This window comes from Myxine glutinosa, chromosome 9 (assembly GCF_964187855.1).
Source record: "Myxine glutinosa chromosome 9, kmMyxGlut1.1, whole genome shotgun sequence".
Classification (NCBI taxonomy): domain Eukaryota; kingdom Metazoa; phylum Chordata; class Myxini; order Myxiniformes; family Myxinidae; genus Myxine; species Myxine glutinosa.
This window is the reverse complement of record NC_136269.1, coordinates 55,557,483-55,577,563: the sequence shown is the minus strand read 5'-3', so window position 1 is coordinate 55,577,563 and position 20,081 is coordinate 55,557,483. Positions and strand designations below refer to the sequence as shown.

Here is a 20,081-nt window from a genome sequence, read left to right as displayed (position 1 = left end):
CCAATAGGTTGCGTACACGACTGTACCAGCGTAGACCGGCCCCAGTATAATTATAGACAATGCACGACGTCGTACTGAACTGAGTGATCAATCAATAATCATGGCACGCACACGTGTATTGCATGGAAACCTGCTTGTTCTTGCCAAAAAGTGTGGGTACACAAAGGATTTTCCTATCACGCGAACCCGGGTTACACTCCCCCTAAAATTAATTAATTAATTATGTAAAATGGTCAAAAATCACGGGGCAACCCGGGTCACCGCGTGGTGGATCATATGTTAAAATGAAACTATAAAAGCAAATTTTATAACTAAGAATTTTGATTTAGTATCTGAGATTCATTATGTATTTGTTTCACTTTACACCCACGTGAGGTGGGCATTTATGTGCTTATGAGTCCCTGATTGGCCATGCCACTCTGTAATGCCACATTAGCTTTGACCTAACGATTCACCGACAGTAAAAACAGCATACCTTCAGCTCTGAAAAGCTGAGGCCCTTAAGAGAGCAACCCATTCAGAGTATTTACAACCAAGCTCGAAGAGCTTTAGGGTGACCCCAATAAATATTGGGGTAGCTCATAGGCCAGACATACAAGTATATTTTTGCCTATTGGCTAAATCTTTTGCTTATGTAGCTGGGTGTGCCTTGGTAACTTTTTTCGCACATAGTTTTCATGAGTTTGCTTTTCTAAGTTCAAGGCTTCTGAACAGCAACAATAAACATCCCAGGAGACTAACATTTGACTCATTTACATTCCTCAGGTCATAACGTGTGGTCTGTGTATTATAATATAACACTTGCACACACCATTCCACCGTTATGTGTGATAATGTACTGCATGTGCATTACGGGAAATATAAATTCCGATTATCCCAATAATTTGTAGTAAATCAGGAATTATAAACACACATGTATAATTGTAGCAATGTGTCTTGAGGGAGGAGGGAAAAAAGGATGTTTCTGGCTGTTTTATGATTGTGATACATTAATTGGTGAAGCATCATGATGACTGTACCTATTTATTTAACTTGTAAACATAATGATGTTTTATTGTGGCAGAGCCTATGGGATGAGCTGAACAACTGGCTTGAGCGCCTCACAGAGTTGGATGCTGCAGTGCAAGAGCTTTTTGGACAGGCTTCTCCACATAGCGAGCGCCATAACAATCAGGCTGACATGCTTTCGCAGCGCTACCAGCAGGCCCGGTGCCTAGCAGAGCACCGTGATGGCCTCCTGGCCAAGGTGCTGGCTATCCCCAAAAATACTCCTCCCCATTGCTGTGTCTGTACCATTCTTGCTTTCCTATAGTTCAATCCTGCATTCAGAACCACCTTATGGAGTTTTGCCTCTATTTCTACCTCTTTGTCTGAAAGATGCAGCAAACTGACAATCACTCATATTCCTTTTGAAAACAAGACAAAGTATTGTTAAAACAGTAAACTTAATGTATATTTGTATGTCATCTTAAAGACATCCACACCAAATGTTGCTGACTAATCTTTTAAATGCCTAATTTTGTTTCGTTTGTTGCAAGCTTGAAATATGTAAAACTTTCACTGCACAATCTTGACAACAAAATGTTTTTTGTTTTTTTTGCTGAAGAGCTTGAGTGAATGGGTTTGTGACCAGTATGGACAGGTGCACATCTCGTACGTTGTCACTGTATTATTTTCAATGAGTCATCAACGCCCAGTTCACCATCACCAAATTTTCTCCATTTTGAAAAAGAACACCTTGCTCGGACTCGTGTTAGAGCACATGTGCTAACTTTTATTATTTAAATTCGAACCTTAATTGAACAGAATCACAATTTACACAATTATGTTCGAAATAAAGAAGCATAAACTCTGAATGCAGAACAATTTCTTAAAGCTCAACATAAAAAAAATAGTATTAAAAAAATCTACATTACATATAAAAAATTGGATCACACTAAAATGAACAGACAAATATTCAAAACCACCTCATGAAGAAGCATATTAACAAGACTTGTGTTAAATTTGAAGGACACTTCAAAAATAAATGATACATGTGGTCATGTGGAGTGTCATTTCCTTTTTTTTATAAGCAGTACAAGTACATTCCCATAATCAATGCATTGTATGTGAAATAGCTATACTTTAGAAGGATCTCAAATATCTGTCTGGCTTTTTTACCTTCTTGCCTGCGATCAGCATGACACAGGTGACTTGTCACACAGGTGACTCGTCCATGTGGTTGATAATCACGCCCCTCATTCCCTTTCTCTATTAGGCATATGTCCCAGACATCCGTCAATGATGAGATTTGCACTTTTTGCATAAACATTGGTCAATGTGCAGTGCCCTCTACAAGTATTGGAACAGTGAAGTAACGTTTGTTATTATTGCTATATACTAATGAAATTTGGATGTGAGATCAAAAGATGAATATGAGGCAGGAGTACAGGAGGTCAGCTTTTATTTCTTAGTATTTCTATGCATATATACTTTACCATTGTAGAACAATAGCACTTTTTATGTTCAGTGTTCCCATTTTAGGTAAGCATAAGTATTGGAACAGATTAACTTAAAGTAAGTTAAAGTAGTATAATAGTTGGTATTTGGTTGCATATCCCTTACATGCAATAACTACATCGAGCCTGTGACCCATTGACATCACCAAACTTTTGGTAACTTCCTTTCAGATGCTTTGCCAAGCCTTTTCTGCAGCCATTTTCAGTTGTTATTTGTTTTGGGGGGTTTCTGACTTTAGCCTCCTCTTCAGGAAATGAAATGCATGCTCCATTGGAGATTTAGTCTCCAACCTTTAGTCTCCAAAAGATTAACTTGGCCAGTCTAAAACCTTCCACTTTTTCCCTGATGAACTCCTTGGTTGAGTTGGCAGTGTGCTTGGGTCATTGTCTTGCTGCATGGTGAAGCGCCGCCCAATAAGTTTGGAGGCATTTTCTTGTACATGGGCAGACAAAATGTTTCTGTACACTTCCAAATTCTTTCTGCTGCCATCATTAGTTACATCATCAATAAAGATGAGTGATGCAGTTCCAGAGGCAGACATGCGAGCCCAAGCCATGAGACTCTCTCCACCATGCTTCACAGATTCGGTAGTATGCTTTGGATCATATGCAGTTCCTTCCTTTCTCCCCACTTTTACCTTTGTATCACTTTGGTAAAGGTTTATCCTGGTCTCATCTGTCCATAAAACTTTGTTGCAGAACTGTGCAGTCTCACCTCTGTACTTCTTGGAAAATTCTAATCTGTGTTTTCTATGTTTGGTGCTGATGAGAGGTTTGCATCTTGCAGTGTAGCCTTTGTAATTCTTCTGTCAAAGTCTTCTGTGAACGGTGGACTATGAGACTTTCACCCCTGCACATTGGAGATTGTTGGTGAATCACTGCCAGTTGTTTTAGAGTTTTTCTTCACAGCTCTGATTTTTTCTGTCATCAACTGCAGTTGTTTTCCTTGGCCGACTTGGCCTTTGTCTATTGCTAAGTACACTTGTGGTTTATTTATTTTTCAGGATATTCCAAATTGTTGTATTTCCTATGCCCAATTTTTGTGCAGTGGTTCTAATTGAAGTTTTCCGTTCTTTCAGCTTCCAAATTGCTTGCTTTTCTTTCATAGACAGTTCTCTGGTCTTCATGTTGGTTTATGCCTACTGACTCCAAAGACAGACTCCCAAGGCAAAAACAAAGGATGAAACCAAGACTAGACATTCACAGCTCTTTTATGTGTGAACATTCAATGCAACAAGAAACACATGTGCAACAAGAATCACCTGTCAGTCATCTGTTCCAACACTTATGCTTACCTAAAATGGGGAGACTGAACATAAAAGGTGCTATTGTTAATTAATGATAAACATATATGCATAGAAATACCAAGAAATTAAAGCTGACCTTCTGTGCTCTTGCCTCTTATTCATCTTTTGATCTCAAATCCAAATTTCTTGAGTATATAGCAATAATAACAAATTTGGCTTCACTGTTCCAATACTTATGGAGGGCCCTGTATACAGCACTTGAATAGTCAATATGTAATTGAATATTTTTGCATTACCATTTTTTCCCCATCTTTCTTCTGCTGATGCCATTTCAATGGGGCCTGGGCTGTTTGTTTGTACGTGGTGTCATTTGAATGATTGATTTTTCAAAGTTAAAAAAAAACTATTTGAATTATATTGTTTTTACTTCTTCTTTTTTTTTTACATGCATTACATGAGTTGTCGTTCGTTTGCAGCATGTGCCTGTGGGTGAGCATCAGTTCTCGCAAGGGCATGACAATACTTATGAAGTATTGCACTTTGTATACTTGAATAGCCAATGCGTGTTCGTGTAGGAATTTGCCCATGGTACCAGTGATAGCTCAATTGTGAAGGGCATTGTGGGATTTTTAATATCTACCAACTAATGCTGGCAGATGGGGACACCCAATTTAACATCCATCCAAGGGACGGCACACACATAGAGGCCTCATCCTGCCTGTGAAACACCAGGATCACAGTCTATAGCTGGGCTGAGATTAAAATCCAGGCTAAATGGTTCAGAGAAGAGTGGGCATACCTCTAGTATATCTTGCCAGCCATATTGCATGTGTAATTATTTAATTATCTCCATTTTTTTTCAATAATCCCATCCTCTCAAGTCTGACTATATCATTCACCATCCCTTTATGAATATGCAGAGTCTTTTACGATTGAAACAACCTGTAAGAATATGTAATTAATGTGATTTTGTCCTTGCTGCATTTCTGTTCCACTCTCAACACTAATAAATGTGAAATGTGGTTCTTTAGACCCTATAACATATTTTCTCAACGTTGATGTTACAGAATCACAAGAGCTTTGCATCTCCTTCATGATCGAAATTTAAAAAAAAGGAAAACAGCTCAACTTTTGATGCCTGTGTCAACTAAACAAAAATCGATTCCCTTTAAAATGAAAAGACTTTCATTTGGATTTCTCTAAACTTTCATCAACAATTCAAAACATATGGCACAGCGGAATAATAACAAATTAATACATTTTGAAAACATTCATATCAATCCTTGCAATTTTTTGTCAAAATTTGTCAAAAAGATTAATAATTTGCATGGAAGTCTACTGTGTCTTCATAAAAAAACAAGACAACCTTTTTTTACAATTACTGACATAGCACCTGGAGAATCAACCATATTGTTTCTCTTGTTTTCCACTAACCATGATGTTGCTTCATCTTCACGGCATTTTTCTTTGAGCAACGACCTTGCTAGGCACACATTGATCTGTTTTGCAAATGAAAACGAAGTATTGATGCGACTAACATAGCCAAACAAATTTATGATCCTCATGGTTGATATTTAACTGAGACCTAATTGTATCATGGATATTGTTTTTAACTATCGTTTTCTCGACAATACTTTAACCAGTCAAAATTCACATTTGTGAAAACAACTAGTAATGTATATCTGAAAAACTATACTGGATGTGCATATAGCACATGAAAGTATGATCAAGCATGATAAATTCAATCATAAAAATTCAGTCATAAAAACAATCCTATCTTTAAGAGTTGTATTCAAATCTGGGTCTTTTGCCAATACAATTCAGTCAGTGTTGAATTTTCCTGTGCATTATTTTACATGCTTTTTGTGCAAATAACAATAAATTATGTTGCATGCTTTTATATGGATGACTAAAATATTTCTTCCTCACAAATGTCAAGAAGACTGGCCAACATTTTGAAAATGATGATCTACATTATGTACTATCCTCCCACTGATGTTGATTTTTATGTCTTCATGGTCCGTTCAATGCGCTTTTAACTTTGGCCAAAAAGAAGAGATGCATTAATATATATTTATGAAAAGTTGTACTTTATGTTGGTTAACTTGTTCCTGGGGTTAAAAATTCTAACTACCATTCCCTTTACTCATAGCTGTTAGAAATTTTTTTAAGCTAAAGAGGATACCATGAAAGATATCATAGAATGACAACAATAAATAAGACCCAGCTTTATTGGAATCTTAGGGAACAATAGAAGTATGGGAATTCCTGTTACCTCTCGATTACCAAAATTGGTTTAACTGCTTAGGATACAAGATTAGCAATACTAGTGAAAGTATCCACTTTATGTACTTCTGGTGAGAAACAGTGGAAACTAAAACAGCACTCAGTAGAGAGCATGCATACCTCCACCTGGTTGGCCATTTCACTCAATGGTGAAGAATCACTTAAAAATTATACTAGCTGGATCCGGATCCGGATCTTCACCAAAATTGAATATATTCTTCCTTGCTTGTCACACACACAACCTGTCTACAAAGTTTCGTCCAAATCAGTCCATAACCTTTTGAGATATCCTGCTATATGTTGGTTTTAGCCCTATCTCTCAATGGTGGAGAATCACTCAAAAAAATTAAATAATTCTCATATCCGAATCCATATTCAGATCTTCACCAAAATCGAATGGAATCGTCCTTGTCAGACACCCAACCTGTCCACCAAGTTTCGTCCTAATCCGTCCACAACCTTTTGAGATATCCTGCTATGTATCGTTTTTGGCCCCATCTCCCATTGGTGAAGAATGACTTAAAAAATTCTAGTATCCGGATCCGAATCCTGATCTTCACCAAAATCTAATAATTTTGTCCTGGTCACATACGCTACATCTCTGCCAAATTTCGTCAGAATCCGTCCACAAATTTTTGAGATATTTTGTTCACAAACGGACAGACAAACGGACAGACAAGGGTGAAAACTTAACCTCCATCCACCTTTGGTGGCGGAGGTAAGAAATTCAACAAATTCTTTTGAAATGAATTCAACAAAAAATTGCAACCAAATAGTATTTTTGTTAGCAGATGCTAATAAATCCGCTATTTGAAGACTCCTACATTGCAGTAAAGTTCAACAAATTAATTTTAACAAAAATGTCACCTCTTATTTTTAAAAAATTAATTTATCATAATATTCTATTTTTTAACTAGACTCTTCTTTTTCAAGAAAATAATCACGACGGCTCTGCTTTTAATAATCATGCCTTCTATTAAATACCAAAACCGCATCTTACATTTGTAATTAAACATTGAGTGAAGGATTTTTGAAGCAGGTTCTATATAATATTAGATATTTTTTAAATATTTCAATCATTGCTCATTTCTTCTTTGAATCTCTTTAACAGATCTATAAAATTATCAGATGATGGCCAAATGACAAATACTGCACCAAACATGCATGGAATTGTGAAATTGTGAACGATAGTTAAACCAATGATATATGCTATTGAATATTAATACCGTATTTCATTAGAGATCTGAAAATGAAGTTTGCTTGTTTGGATCTGGGAGGGCATTTGGGCTTGTGGGATATGAAACAACAACAACACAACATGCATTTTAAGGCCATTTTCCCTGCTAGAGCGGGGGTTAGCCTTGCGGTCCCCATGACAATCTTCTCCATTTTGCCCTATTTTCTGCATCTCTCCTTGTTAACCCCCTTGCCCGCATTTCTTCTTCCACCATCTTTAGCCAAGTGTGGGATGTGGGATATGAAAATTGCACATAATTTCATTATCAAGCAAATATAATTAATTCATTAATCATAAGCAGGCACATAATAAGTTACATTGTATGAGAAAACTCATAATAAGATGCAGTTGTAGGATTCAGTTATAGAAGGCATAATTTTATTTGAAAAGTGTTGTATCTCTTCAAAGAATGCACTTTTTTGGATGTATGATAGTACAACCTGAGCACAACATGCACTTTTTTCATCTGAGATGCAAATTAGCATTATGGTCTAGATTTTTGTGGCTGCCTATGAAATAAGATGGAGAAGACCTTTGAAAACCTTTCTGAAATGAAAACCTTTGGAAACCTTTTTGAAAACCTTTTTTAAAGACCTTACCCTTTTAAATGGGAACCCAGATTGAAGCAAACCTTATTTCTTGTCACTAGCGAAGAACCCGTCCTTATGAATGGCTTAATTCCACCAATAATTTTGGAGGAGATCACTTGTAATACCCAAGAAGACCGAGAGTGGCACTGCATGATACACATTTACATAGAGAGAATTTGGGGTACTCCCCCCACCCTGAACCCCCAGGACTATGAATTATCACCCAAAACCTTTCCGTGCACACCTCAAGTACAACCAGCACTTTTAAACCCATTCCGTATAGCGGTTCAGGAGTACATCAACGTCAAACAAACAGACACTTCTCAAATTGTAGTAGGATTGCATAAAATGCATAACCTTTAAAAGAGTAAACCTTATGTCACCACCTGGTCAATGATTTAAATCCTGTTTCATCCACATCCACATGACAATTTCTTTCATGTTACCTCCTTTTCAAAATCAAGCTTACTGTACTCTACCATAATCTCACCTAATTTGTTTTGAATATTCTAACTGGTTGATTGATCAACACAGTAATTTATAATGCAGTATATAGACAAAATAAATTGTCATACTACTGCTGAAGTAAATTTATAAATGTATTTAATGCCACTGAAAATTTACCATTGTTAATTTGATTATATTGGGAAATATGTTGTCACATTCAGTTGAAACAGTGAATCATGACATTTGTTTTAATCGAAGTGTTTTTAAATATATATTTAAACTTTCTCAACAGCTTTCCTGCTCTTGCCATGTTGGCTCTATGCTCTGTGATGTTGTTTGCATTAAAATATATATTTTTGCACTGCTGCAGGCTTGTGGGCAGATGGAGAAATATGAAGAACTGAAGAGAAGTGTTGCAAAGTGGGTGAAGAAGGCTGAGGGTTTAATCATGAGAGAAATTACATGGGATTCAGCATCACAAATTGATGAACAGCTCGCTGCTTACAAGGTGCACAGGAAATTAAAAAAAATTGTGTGTGTGTATGTGTCGTTGGTTGTTATCTCCATAGCAGGGTTTAAAGAGGTGTCACGGAGCCCACCCAGGGTCTCAAAGTATCCACCTCCATGTGAGCGTGCATATATATATATATATATATATATATATATATATATATATATATATATATATATAATATAATATAATATAATATAATCGGGAGGTTAAATCAGACGCGGACATAGCTTCAGGACGTCGATCTTTAATTTGACAAGCTTTCGACCAACAAAGGTCTTCTTCTTTGTCGTCCCCAAGTTCAACTGACTTCCGTTGAACTTGGGGACGACTAAGAAGAAGACCTTTGTTGGTCGAAAGCTTGTCAAATTAAAGATCGACGTTCTGAAGCTACGTCCGCGTCTGATTTAACCTCCCGATTATTTATTTAATGCAAATGAGACGCCCTGCTCGTACTGTGGAGTTTCTACTATTTCTCACAGTTATATATATATATATATATATATATATATATATATATATATCAAGTAATGATACTTGATATCATTACATATATATATATATATATATATATATATATATATATATATATATATATATATATATATATATATATATATATTAAACAGGAGGTATATTCCTGCGTGGGGCTAGTGTGAAAAAATTCTGACTCAACCTGGGACTCAAACCCATGAACCTCATCACTTACGCGGTGACAGCCCACTGAGCTATTGAGTCTCTGGGATATCCTCAGAGATTTCTCACACTAACACTGAGCTTTATAATGGCCGATGTCTTACATGCCTGCAAGGCAGACCCCGGATGTGAGTGTATGTATGTGTATGTACTAAGTGTGTGAAAGTGCATTGAAGATGAACTCATCGAACAATTTAATAAACAGGAAACAAATTCCTGCGTGGGGCTCGTGTGAAAAAATTCTTACTCAACCCGGGACTCGAACCCACGAACCTCATCACTTACACAGTGACAGGCCACTGAGCTATTGAGTCTCCTGGATATCCTCAGAGATTTCTCACACAAACACTGTGAGCTTTATAACGGCTGATGTCTTACGCGCCTGCTCGGCAGACCCCGGATGTGAGTGTATGTATGTACAGTGAGTGTATGTGATTATAGTATAGTGTATGTGAGTGTACAAATATATACGTATGTGTGTGTGTGTGTGTGTGTGTGTATGTGTCTGCGCATGCGTGCACGTTGCTGTTGTTGGCTGCTATCTTCACACATGGGTGGGTTTCAGGAGGTGGAACGGAGACGTGCCACTTCTCAAAGTATTCACTTTCATTAGTAAGGGGAAAGTGTGGTGTGTGTGTGTTTGTATTTTAGTGTTAGTGTAAGTTATATATGATATATGTACACACAGACCATACATGACAAAGTGTTATGCTACTTATTACTTAACCTTATTACTTGTGACCTTTTTTTGCTGCAGTTGCTACATCAGGACAGTACACGGGTATCTGAAGAGCTGGACAACATGTGGAAATGTGTGCTGGCAGTTGAGGAAGTGTGCGGAGTTGAGCGGGTGGCTGCAGATCAGGCACAGATAAAGAAATGTGCAGAAGTCTTGCAGCTGAGCGTTCAAAGTCGATTGCAGACACTAGAGCAGGCATCAGAGGTCTGTTACATTGCATAATGAAAAATCAACACTGACTGGAGTACATCTAAGTGCTTATGAAAAACTGATAAGTGACTTGGTACTTGCAGCTTCTGTTGAAATTTCTGAGATTATTTAATGGAATAAACTTCTCACGTCTGATTTTGTGTTGAAATCTATGGTATTGGTGACTGGGAGAGACTCGAGTAGGTGAACAGAGATCAGTGGATGTTGTCCTTGTTAGCTTCTCAAGAATTATTTCACAATTGCACTACATATTGATTAACCAAAGCATTCTTTAAATATGCCATTCTCGTGCTGAGTCACTTCTTTTTGGATACACAATAAATATGTTAAAATATAAAAGTGGTTTGTTTATCATCACTTCATTTTCCTCACCCATTATTATGCATTAACATCATTATTGTCATTACCAAGTAATGCGCAATTTCCTTGGAACTTACACAGAAATACATTGTTTTGCAAAGTAACTATCTTAAATATTTTGCACAAGCAAGGTATTTTCTGGCAAAATAGTAGCTATTTGCATACTTTTATCTACCTTCAATTAGCATCAGTGAAAGACCAGTTAGTAAATTGTGCTTCACTAATTACGTATTTGCTTTGTCATTAACTCAAAACAGGTTGTACAAAAGTTGGTTTGGGGGGAAAAAAAAAAAACCAGAAAAGTTTACCTGAGTTAAAAATATATATATATACCGTATTGACCATTCTAACATATTTTCAACAAATGAAGATCATTGATAGGTAAAACTAGAATGCACTTGAGGGAGGTCTGACTCACATCATAATGTTTCTCTTAATAATGCCATTGTTGGTTTATTATTTGATGTGCAATGCAACAACAAGATATGTTGAAGGGAACTTACTGTCTTCATGTAAGTCCCCAGGATGTAGAGACGGCAAATTTCTTCCATTATGTTCATTTCATTCTTATGACTTGCAGTTTTAGTTTATAATGAGTAAGATTGAGGAAAAATGGCACGAATAAAAATGACTGGAAAATTAATGAATATTTATTAAATTTTCTTGCATTTGTATCATTTGCATTTTGCGATCCTATAATGTAATCTTTAATAGGTGAGGTTAAAATAATTTTTCTCTTTCCTAGTGGTGATTTGTTGAAAAAATATTGAAATTATATGGTATTCATAGAATTCTTACCCCGCGCAGTCTTGAGAAGGACTTGGTGCATGCCAACCTTCCTGTTTTTTTAGTTTTTTTTAAATTTCTTTCATCCAATATGGCTACCAGACCACATGACCTGTGACGTCATAAATTTACATTCTCCAATATAATTGTATAGACCACGCTCAAGAAATTTAAAACTGATCGGACTAAGTGTAGTACTTGTCGAATTATGACGTCATAATGAAGGCACCGGTCATCATTAACAAAATTTATTCCTCATGTGGACTTCTTTACAATGAGCCACATTGCAATCTATTCCATGGAGTGGTTTTGGAGATATAGAGGTCCAAAGTTTTAAAGTTTTTTTCAAGATGGCACCAATACCACGTGACCTATGACGTCACAATTATCACAAAAAATGGTACATGCATAGATGCATACTATGGTAAATTTTTTGTGTCAATCAGACCAAACGGTGGCTGAGAAAATGAATTTCAACAAGTTGGCGCCTGTACCCGGAGACCTATGTCGTCATCATTATCACACCAAAATTATACATGTGGAAACGCATACTATGGTGAAACTTTCGTGTCAATCGGACCAACGGTTGCCAAGAAAATTAATTCACATGCACGGGGTAATTATTACTCACGCCGCAACAGTTGGCCAAGCACGAGAGTATTGCAATTTTCCCATGTGTGTGTGTGTTTGTCTCATTGTCAGGAGATTAGCTGGACAATGAGGGCAGCTAGAATTGCCAAATTTGGCACAGAGCTTCATTTTGTGGATGTCTCAGCCAAGTTCAGCTTTGTGCTCACAATGAAAAATAAAAAATATATATAAAAATATCGCAATACTCAAGCGTCAAGCAGAAATAGGAAGTACATCAAAAGATTAAGCAAGCACAAATTGCTCAAGGGACTGGAGTTGAGAGGAGGGGTAACTCTCACAGGTGAAGTGATCTCTATTCAAATCGACAGTAGTCGTGACCATGGAGCAGAAACAGCTGACACTAAGCAGGGATATAAATTCAAAATCCGAGTCAGAGAAAATGAGATGATTGTAGAGCAAAAAGTGAGTTTTTTCCCCCATAGCAACAAAGCTACAAATATTAATATACACCCTATAACTTAGGCATTGTCTTCCCATCTTTGGGAGGGTGGGTGGTATAGTTGGTTGACAGCCAAAATTATTTAGTACCGATGATGTGCCCACGGGTACCCCAAGCATGTAGCAAAATTGGGGGGACTTGGCGAGATATTAAAAAACAACAACTTGGCGAGAGATAATCGCCGAGTGTGTTTCGATCTTGAAGTCCGAGGCCATTCAACATTAATAATCAAAGCAACGAATTATAATAGTGCAACATAACCTAAAACTGCAAGTCATAACAAGTCAATGAATAACAAAATGGAAGAAATTTGCTCTCACTGAATCCTGGGAACCTGCACGCAGAGACTTAGTTCACTTTTCTTTTTTCTTTTTTTTTTTGTATACAAGATCGAGGCTCGTGAAAGAGCTAACATTAATCACACAAAAAGACAAACCGACACACAAAACACAAAAAACAAGGGGAGCGGCAGACAAGATGGGGAGAGAGGGGGAAGGACACAAACAACATTTGAGAGCAGGGACATCGGGAGGACTTGGGGGGAGGTGGGAGAGGAATAAAAACATATGAACACTGCAAGGATAGTACATCTTCTTCTAAGTACTTCTAAAAAAATTAGTGATAGTACATCCAATAACAAAGCAACCATGACTTCTTAGGAGAGAAACATTACAACATGAGTCAGCATCTCCCTCGAGTGCATTCTAGTTGTATTTGCAATGAATATTTATAAATGGTGCATATCATGTATTAATAAGGTTTAATGCCTTGGAATGACATCAATGAAACAGTTTGTTTGAAGTTATTACAATACATATAGACACATGGTGACAATTAATGCTGACGTAGGTCCACCTTTACTGCCGCAGGCCATGGAAGTGTTTTCAGCTGCAGTGAAGGCCTTGCAAGCTGCAGTTCTGCAAGCCCAGGCTGTGTTTACGACCCCTGAGTTGGCTCAACTCGGTCTAAAAGAGCAACTGATGCAATGCCGGGTAGGAATAACCTTTGCTTCAGTGTGTAGGTGTCAGCGTTCAAAATCTTCAAAAATTGGGGAAGGGTTGAGTATCAGACACAATCTTAACTTTTATTTTTCTTCATGGTAATCAGTATTGCTGCACATCACAGTTTGTTGTTGCAGCAACAACAGTGAAATCAAAACATTTTAATCATCTTCTTTCAACAGAATCAGTATTAGTTGCTTATTCAGTCCAATTGTTTTTCTTTTTTTGCTTGCAGATGTTTTAGTCATTTTTACATAATGGAAATTGCCTGATGTAGTTGAGTGCTTAAAGCATATGTTTAGCATGCGTGGATTGTTTGCGAATGCTGCCACAGCAACTTCTCGCTGAGACAGAGCACATGAAGAACAGGGTCGAGGAAGTGCAGCAATTGCAGGGGAACATTAAATTGCCTGCTGCAACTTCAGCAAGGCTACCCATCTGCAGCAAGGCGCAAAGCCTGAGGGACCAGGCCAGCTGCCTGCAGCACACCGTCATTCTGCAGATCAGCTTGCTGCAGGTTGGTGTTGCACTTCATCCTTCAAACACGAACTCTTTGTGGCTTCTTTAAGAATGAACTTAAAAAGTGATCATTTTTTGAAAAATGATGTTTGATGATTTTATTGATGATGTGAGGATAATATCTTCAAGTGCATCATCGAGATCCTACAGAAACCTGCTGTGGATCATCATAAAGCATTATTACAGCTTATTAACTTTTTCTCATTTATTGATACAAAATACCTCATCACATTTTCAACTAAATGCAAAAGTATACAAGGTGCAGACCAAAATCCCAGACCGTACACATACAACTCCTGAAGTAGGAAAAAACTAATTCCAAAAAGGCAAATTTAATTTGATCCTAACCTCCACCATACCTGGACATTATTACAGTATAGCCCATAGGGCAAAGCCATCCAGAACAGTGTTTGTCTGTCTTTATGTATGTATGCATCTATGTATGTCCCCTCAAACATATACCAATCAGAGCTGAGGATCTGGTCACATGACAGGTTGATGTGATTATGGCTGATGTCATGAAGGCGGTACGGTGGCTGACTCTTCACACTCCGGCATTTTGATTCCAATTCGTTCAAGCTGAACATATCGTTGAACCTGTCATATATCACAATCCCAATGCTCTACCTTTATATTTTTCATTCAGTGTGAAACATAAACAAACCGATTGTTAAAATGACCATGAAATATTGAAAGCATCGGCGTTACGTCTCTTGCAACAATACGGTACGTATAGGCCTTAGGCTTTATGCCTACACTTCGGATGGCTTCGGAAAAATTAAGGTCAGGTTTCATAATACAGTCGTGTGTCTTTTCAGTAGTATCGTTTTCGTATCCCTAGAGTCCCTGTATAAAGAGAGTTGCGCCATGCGCTGACCCAAGATTTCTGGTCACGTGATTTCGTGGCGCCATTTTGTGTCTAACTTCACCGTGCGTGAACGTCAGCTTGGTACGGGAATGTTGTTTATTGCCAAACAAAATGACTGGTTGTTCTGCTTTTGGTTGTTCAAACCAATCTGGGAAATATAAGATGCATAGATTCTGTACTGAATGTATGAACCAAGTTTTGTACTGAATGTTTACTGTGTTGGCCTCATCGTGTTCCTGGTGAAATTAAACAAGTTATGGTGAATACGACGTCTTATCTGTGCTTTTCCATATCTGTTCGACTAGACGAACCGTGCACACTGCAGGTATTTTTTAAAGTTTTTTCTCTGTTTAATTACGGCTTGGCGCAGTCGAAAATTAAGTGTTAATTAAGTCGCCAGCTATGAAACATATTAATCGATCAGGCAATATCCATCAGAGTTCTGGGCAAGGGTGTAGTAATAAATGAACGTTTCAATCTTACTAGATGCCGATGACGTTTTCCTTATGTCAGAGACAGAAGCTGACTTGCAGCTTGTTAAATCATTACAATGGAAATTGAATATAAATGTCGATAAAACTAAAGTTGTACACTATAGAAATATGGCAATACCACGTACAGAATTTGTTTTAAGTGTGTTAGACTATATGTCGGCTGGAAGTCCTACACCGGAATTGCTCTCGGCACCCTTTAAAAAATATTGGATATGCCCACACTCCTTTCTAAAAGTTATTAAAATTCAGAGAACGACAGCATTGGTTTGTCTTACTTATAATGTTAGCTCTTATATGCAGTGTTGGCTTGTAATATGCATTGCCATACCACTTTTAATATCACCACACAGCTCTTTTTCACGGCAATAGCTGAGTTTTTGACCAAACAAATATCACCTGTATGTAATAATAAGACTAAATATGTGTAGTAAATTTTTTTTTAGCAGGTTTAGAATATATCACCCCATATCGCGAATGTACATGTATATCTAATCCGACACACTTAGACACAAAATGGCGTCCAAATTTGAGTTGACACAACTCTCTATATACAGGGACTCTACGTATCCCCAGGCCAAGTGTAACCGTGTGTGTGTGTGTGTGTGTGCTCCATTATGAGCCTTAGATCTTGTAAAAAAAAAAAAAAAAAAAAAAAAAAAGTAATAATAATAATATAGTAAATATGACCATAACACTTTAATCCCAATGTCGTGAATACAAAGTTGATGAATTGAAGCGGTGTATGGTTCATGATTTCATGATAAGCGGTGTACGGACGAACAACCACGGAAGTAAAGAATTCACCTTGGTTTTTTGATAGCATGTTATTTACCCAACCCTTGTGAGGTATATAGATTACAGTAGATCTTCCCTCAGTTCTGTAAGTACAACTTACCTCACGAATGTCGGGATTCCTCCAAATTTCTTTGTTTAATGTTATAAACAGCATTAGCAACTGTTTAAAAAGCTAATCATATGTGTTTGTGATTTATAATATTTTACATTCCCAGCTACACCGATGCTCGACTTCCGGTCTTGTTTTTTCTGTTCAGAGACAACTTCCTCAAAACAAAGGAAACCATTCCATATTTTTATTGTCTTACTGTTGTCTATTGTAACCTCCACTAATAATTACCTGTTTTTCCTTTGTCATGTCTTCTCGTGTGTCTGTCTTTGAATTTTTGAACTCACTTGAAGCCAAAATAGGGAGTATTATGCTCATATTTCAATGACCTTATCCACTTAAATATCCTCACAATACAGGTGAGTGCTGTGTGGTGGTTGGTACATTGTTCTGCTGAAGAATGAAATCGATTTTCATGAGATGCTGGTGAAATTTGACCTTTCTTAAGCAATTGCTGTTATATTAGCCAGTTATTGCTTGGGCCCTCTGAAACAGGGTGAGACAAAAATGAAAACTCAAATTGTCACTAAAATTGCATGGAACACTTTGTTGTTGCATGCAACTTGGCAAAAATCATTTGGTCGCAGGGAAGCACTGTTTTTTCCACTTCATGTTCACTTAATGTTTGTATAGTGATTGAACCGAGGGATTCAGGACTCATCCATTGTACACTAATTTATCCCAACAGGATTTTTTTTTCTCCACACTTCAAGAAATATTTGACCACCAAATTTGTTCCTCAATTTTTAATTTGGTTTTGTTTTTTAAACATGACAAAACATTATGTACCATGCTCTATACAGAGCGTCGATTCTACTGACGCAATTTCTTGGCTAAGGTTACAATCGCAGACACTAAGGCTAAGGTTACTCTGATACAGGATACTCGACTGAATGTGCAGGAATTTGAATTTGGCGAGACAGGTCAGAGCCTGTTGTGCCTACCTTTAGTCTAGGCTAACCTTTTAGCGCATGACAAAACAGTTCTTGGGTAATTAATAGATCCAAAACTTCACTACTAATACTACAGTGACGCACCTCATGCGTATACGGACAAAACAGGGCTGCTGACTTGAAGAAGAAAAGTTAGTTCAGATATTACTTATGCACGTCGATGATGTATGCGGTTGTTACACATTTTTTGTATTCACTTCACATGTGACATATCTATAAATATTTTCCTGAAATATAATATGTTGTTGAAATGTGCAACTGAGTATCAATTTCATTTTGATGCTTACGATGTGCGATAAAATGCGGAAAACATTGAAAATGTGGATTTTTTTTGCACCATTGTCACATTTCAGGAAGCGGAAGCATGCTGTGCACAGTACGATGTGGAGTTGCAGAAGCTTCAGCGGTTATTGGACGAAGCACAGAAAGAGGTGCAAGCTCCAGTACAACTTCTTCACGAAACTTTGCAATGTTTTGCCAATGGTTGTTGCTGCTCATTTCTGCTGGCCTGTTGCAGCTATGTTTATTTCTGTATTTTTATTTGGATTTTATCTGCCCAAACATTAACTTTATTTGTATTCCGAGCTTATTATTTCACTCTTTTCAGGGAGCTGCTGTAAAGATCCAGTCACACAAGAAAGCAATGATGGCCTTAGAAATGAAGAAGCAGGAGGTGTTGAGTAAAGTCAGACATTCTGTATCACAGTTACCAGGTCTTCACATGAGCCAGGTGCCAGCATTTAGAAGGAATAAACATTATTATAATTGTTATTATTGTTTTTATTAACAATACAGAGATCATATTAAGGGGTCATTCATTCATACAAACAAATATCCCTCCCCACCCCTTTACCTTTATACTTTCCTCTCCTCTTTCTATTTTATTCCTCCCTCCCATGCTCCCTCCTTATTTTCCTTTCAATGTTAATGTTCATAATTAGGTTCCAGTATATAACTAGAACGGCACCCAGTAGAGAGCATACCTCCGCCAGCTGAACAGTTTACGTTTTGTATCCCAGAGTAGACCAGAAAATCACAATACAGAATCACATTTAATCAAAATCATCCGTCCACAACTTTTTGGATAGATACTTTGGCCCTATCTCCCAATGGTGAAGAATCACTTAAAAAATGAAATAATGATCATATCCGAATCCATATTCAGATCTTCTCAAAAATCGAATCGAATCATCCTTGTCAGACACACAACCTGTCTACCAAATTTCGTCCAGATCCGTCCACAACTTTTTGAGATATCCTGCTTTGTATCGTTTTTGGCCCGATCTCCCAATGGTGAAGGATCACTTAAAAAATTCTACTAGCTGGATCCGAATCCGGATCTTCACCAAAATCTAATCATTTCGTCCTTCTAATCATTTCGTCCTTAAAAATCAATCGTCCACAATCATCATTTCATCCTTCAAAATCGAATCATACGCTACCTCTCTGCCAAATTTCGTCCGAATCCGTCCACAGCTTTTTGAGATATCTTGTTCACAAACAAACAGATAAACAAACAAACAGCCAGACATAACAAACAGACAGACTTAACAGACATAAACAGACAGACAGACAGGGGTGAAAACACAACCTTCATCCACCTTTGGTGGCGAAGGTAAATATAACAGTTCTCATACATACAGCAACAAGCCATCTTGTTTTCTTGCAAAGATAAATTCCATTCACCTGTCAACCTGGGTTACAGTACCTTGGCACTCAGTCACCTTGTTCCCTAATGATTGGGGAATTCGATTGAACAACTAACCTATGACAAGCAGAGTTTGTTAAATCACACCTCTACATTTTCTCTGAATTTTGGGTTCCAGAAGTGTGATAAATTGTAGCCATTTTTCATCATCTATGTTTTCTCTGTTAAATCTAACATTATACTATTGGCATAATCAATGTCACTTTCCTACACACTTCATTCAACCTATTTACACATGAGTAATTGCATGATGATGACGCTAGCTTGGGTCAGACATTGAAATTCTACAAACTGTGTTGATTTGTCCATAGTCTTCGAACCTCCTTGTAATTCGTATAAAAGTACACACATCTTCCAAATGTCCTTGTCCTTTCTGCATTTGATGTATGTACCAGCTTCTCCTTTAGTCTTAGATCACCGTAGAAACAATTGAAATGGCACACGTCCCTACTTAGAATTTAGAATGTATGCCTCACCAACGCCTTTAACGTTATCTGGAATATGCAGGTGATAACAAGCTTCAGGGAAGACCCAGTAGTTCAGCAATGGAGTGGAGAAGAAAGATCTGCCTTGCTGTACGTCCAACCAGAATTGGCAAAGTTCACTGTCCAGACATATGAGGCTTCACTACCAGACTCTGCAGTCGTGGAATCACAGCAAACATTACATCAGGTGAGGATGTGTCTGGGTAATATTAGTATGGTAACATACCAGACTCGGTGACATTGTGGTTACAGCATCCACTCTGAGTCTGCTCAGTCAGCGATTCCATTCTTATCTTGGCCAAGACATTCTAAACACATTACAAAATGGTACGTGCTGCTTCCTCACTCGTCCGTCTCTCGACGCTGAGCATTTAGAAGATAGTGCATGGATAAACCTCATGGGTTGGCATCCCATCTGGGGTGTGGGAGGGGAGGGAAATTTATCCCTTTTT

At 37.5% G+C, this 20,081-nt stretch overlaps 1 protein-coding gene across 1 annotated transcript in view; it reads left to right on the top strand.

Moving 5' to 3' along the window:
- LOC137435376 (nesprin-1) overlaps nucleotides 1-20,081 on the top strand; it is a 375,431-nt gene that overhangs the window by 152,343 nt on the left and 203,007 nt on the right. The window contains exons 56-63 of the mRNA XM_078784359.1: nucleotides 1,064-1,246; nucleotides 8,676-8,813; nucleotides 10,270-10,455; nucleotides 13,567-13,689; nucleotides 14,033-14,215; nucleotides 17,790-17,867; nucleotides 18,044-18,166; nucleotides 19,652-19,816. Of these exons, the coding sequence (XP_078640485.1) occupies nucleotides 1,064-1,246; nucleotides 8,676-8,813; nucleotides 10,270-10,455; nucleotides 13,567-13,689; nucleotides 14,033-14,215; nucleotides 17,790-17,867; nucleotides 18,044-18,166; nucleotides 19,652-19,816 (1,179 nt within the window). The remainder of the gene's footprint in view (nucleotides 1-1,063; nucleotides 1,247-8,675; nucleotides 8,814-10,269; nucleotides 10,456-13,566; nucleotides 13,690-14,032; nucleotides 14,216-17,789; nucleotides 17,868-18,043; nucleotides 18,167-19,651; nucleotides 19,817-20,081) is intronic.